The 2,888-nt window shown below is 38.5% G+C and overlaps 1 protein-coding gene across 1 annotated transcript; it reads left to right on the top strand.

Moving 5' to 3' along the window:
- Nucleotides 1-687: 687 nt before the first annotated feature.
- Nucleotides 688-2,882, top strand: LOC104941660 (galactose-specific lectin nattectin-like; the record flags this gene model as incomplete). The annotated part of the gene is made up of 6 exons (XM_010766789.1): nucleotides 688-801; nucleotides 1,470-1,550; nucleotides 1,725-1,772; nucleotides 1,889-2,040; nucleotides 2,132-2,274; nucleotides 2,364-2,882. Coding segments are annotated over 6 exons (725 nt in total), but the record flags the coding sequence as incomplete, so codon positions are not given.
- Nucleotides 2,883-2,888: the final 6 nt, after the last annotated feature.

Genomic DNA, 2,888 nt, shown 5'->3' with positions numbered 1-2,888 from the left:
CATTTTTACAACTTTGTCCATATTGTAATATATTTAGGTTTTTCTGGTGACAGTAAGTTTCTGATTTATGGACTGCATTCATAACATTTTGAAAAACAATTGGCTCTAACATGTCCAAAAAAGGAAACTCTGAAAGCGGATGTATCGCGTGTAGCGTGTGAACCTGTGAAATGGGGTTTGACTTTAACCGCTTCTTTAAAACGTCCTTAAAACAGAACACAAACACAAAAACAGCAACAACACAAACACAAAGGGACTCCTCCACTGGTCAGGACTTTGGGCTGGTTTGCTCCTCAACATTTCTACACTGTGACATTTCTTTGGATTAGGACTTACTCCTTCACTAAAAGTTAACATTTGATCATACTGCCTTTATGAACATTTCATCAAAACACTGAATAAAAGAGTAAAATGTGCAAATAAATAAATATACCAATACAAATCAAATAAATGTAATATCCGAGCCTCAAAACGCTTCTTCAAATAAAGTGTTTTTAATATAAAAAAACAAAATATGAGTAAAATATTCATCAGTATTATTATTTTTTTTTTTTAAAATGAAAACGTAGTCCGTTCAAGTCTTCTTTAATTTCCCAACATGTGTAGAGTGTAAGTGATCCAGATTCGTAGTTACATTTAGCACCTTTGATCGTTTCCACTCCCTTCTGGAACGTCTGTCCTCAACAGGTTCCCAGCAGCAGTCTGAGTCAGCTCCACGATGTCGAGTCACCTCAGAGAGAGCGGCTGTGATTGTTCTCAGCGTTCTCCTGGCAGCTTCTCTCGTCACTCTCGGAGTAACCTGTGAGTTTCTTTTCAAACTCAATTCATTAAGAACAAGATTTGAATCTGATGTTTCATCCATCCAGACTGTTAAACTCCTGAACTGCTGAAACAACATCCATAACATTCATCTGCTACTTAGTCATTATTTATCTATTTATCTAATATATCATACATATATAGCATATAGACTCTTATTGCACTATTTCACTTTCTTTTAAAACAATTTTTCTTTTTATATTTACTATTTAATATTTACTTGCACTATATTTTTCTGTTTATCTGTCTTATTGTGTTGCTCTGTTGGAGAAGCCTGTGACCTAAGAATTTCAACGGCATAACTATAGCTATGTTCGTATGACAAATAAAGAACCTTGAACCTTGAACCTTGAACCTTGAACCTTGAACCTTGAACCTTGTTCAGAAGAACAGAACTGGTGGCTTCAGGCGATCTCTGCAAACATGTGTAACAGAACAGCTTGGAGTTAAATTCATCTGAACAGATTCGATGCTTTCATTTTCCTTTCTCAATTTAAAATCAGTCAAATTAGTTTGGAGAATTTTCAATGTCAATCTATTTGGCATTTCAATGTGAACCTATCTCTCCATAACATTATTATATATGTTGGAATGATTCTCCTCTAATGAACAGACTCTTAAAACTTTTCTTTCTCTATTTGAACAATCAGCTCATCAAAACATCCAAACCACAGAACGTCCCCAAAAGATGACCAGAGATGAGTGTGACGCTGAGATACAAAACCTCACAGGTAAACTTCATCCAGATCTCTTTCAAATGTTGGAACACTCATATTGTTCTGTTGAACATTCATCTTTGTGTCTCGACTGAGTGAACCATGGAAGAGTTTAGATCTCTGTTCAGGTTCTCAACTAAGAGACACCTCTGATGAAGGTGAAATCTTTTGTATCTTTTTCCACAACAGAGAGATTCTCTGCAGTGAAACCGGAGCCAACGAGGCCTGAAGTAAACAGTCAGTGATTGACTTTCTCACATGTTTGCTCTTCTGATGAGGAAGTGACAGATCGTCACACACATCAAACAGATGTGTGTCGTCTGACTAAAGACTTTGCTCTGATCTCTTTAAAGGGGGCTCATGTCAAAGATGCCCAGACGGCTGGGAGCGTCATGGAGGGAAATGCTATTATTTCTCCATCATTAAAGCAACCTGGACACGGAGCAGAGCTGAATGCAGACGTACAGGAGGAGATCTGGTTAAGATCGAGAGCAGAGAGGAGCAGGTAGAACACACTGCTGCAGGGTCACCATCCACCACTTTGTTTCTGCATTAGTTCAGAGGAGTTATTCAACACATTTCTTTTTGCTGTCCAGACATTCCTGGATCAGAGAGTGAGAGTTCAAATGACTGGAGATGAGGACAAGTTCTGGATCGGACTGACGGACTCAGAGAGAGAGGGAGCATGGCTGTGGACAGACGGTTCAGCACTGGACGATCAAACCCCACTGGACAGCGGGTTAGATTGTTGTAAACACATGTTTTTTATCTCCAATATCAAAGTCATCAGTTTGATTAAATCACTTCTTTCTCTTCCTCAAACCTCAGATTGACTTTTTGGTCCGAAGGAGAGCCAGACAACTATAAAGGGATCGATACTATGGGAGAGGATTGTGCGAGGATGGGGGAGAGAGGTGGAGCAAAAGAGCTGACGTGTTGGTTTGATGCATCCTGTGAAGACCCTCACAAAAGTATCTGTGAGAAACCAGAAGACCCTAACTCACTGAGAACCTGAAAGCAGCTCAGCTGAGTCTCAGCCTGTTTCTATATCTCAGTACAGGATGCAGAACGTGGAGCAGGGTGCTTTTTAATAAAGCTCTGATATAAATACAAATAATATATACAGCCATGCAAACATTAAAATGCAGCTTGTTGAATGTGTTGAATGATTAAGAACAGAAGTTCTATTTTAAACTATAATGGCACTGGATCTGCACAAAATAAGTGACATTTTGGGCTCTGAGTAATAGTGACAGCATTTCTCCATATTATCACCATTTACAAATCAAACAATCATTCAAATAATGGTGAAATGGTTTCTTCAGATGAATCCATAATGATAATATCCATTGC

This window comes from Notothenia coriiceps, unplaced genomic scaffold (genome assembly GCF_000735185.1).
Source record: "Notothenia coriiceps isolate Sejong01 unplaced genomic scaffold, NC01 NC01_scaffold00003663, whole genome shotgun sequence".
Lineage (NCBI taxonomy): Eukaryota > Metazoa > Chordata > Actinopteri > Perciformes > Nototheniidae > Notothenia > Notothenia coriiceps.
Note: the sequence above shows the minus strand (reverse complement) of the source record. Positions and strands in the feature narration are given on the sequence as shown.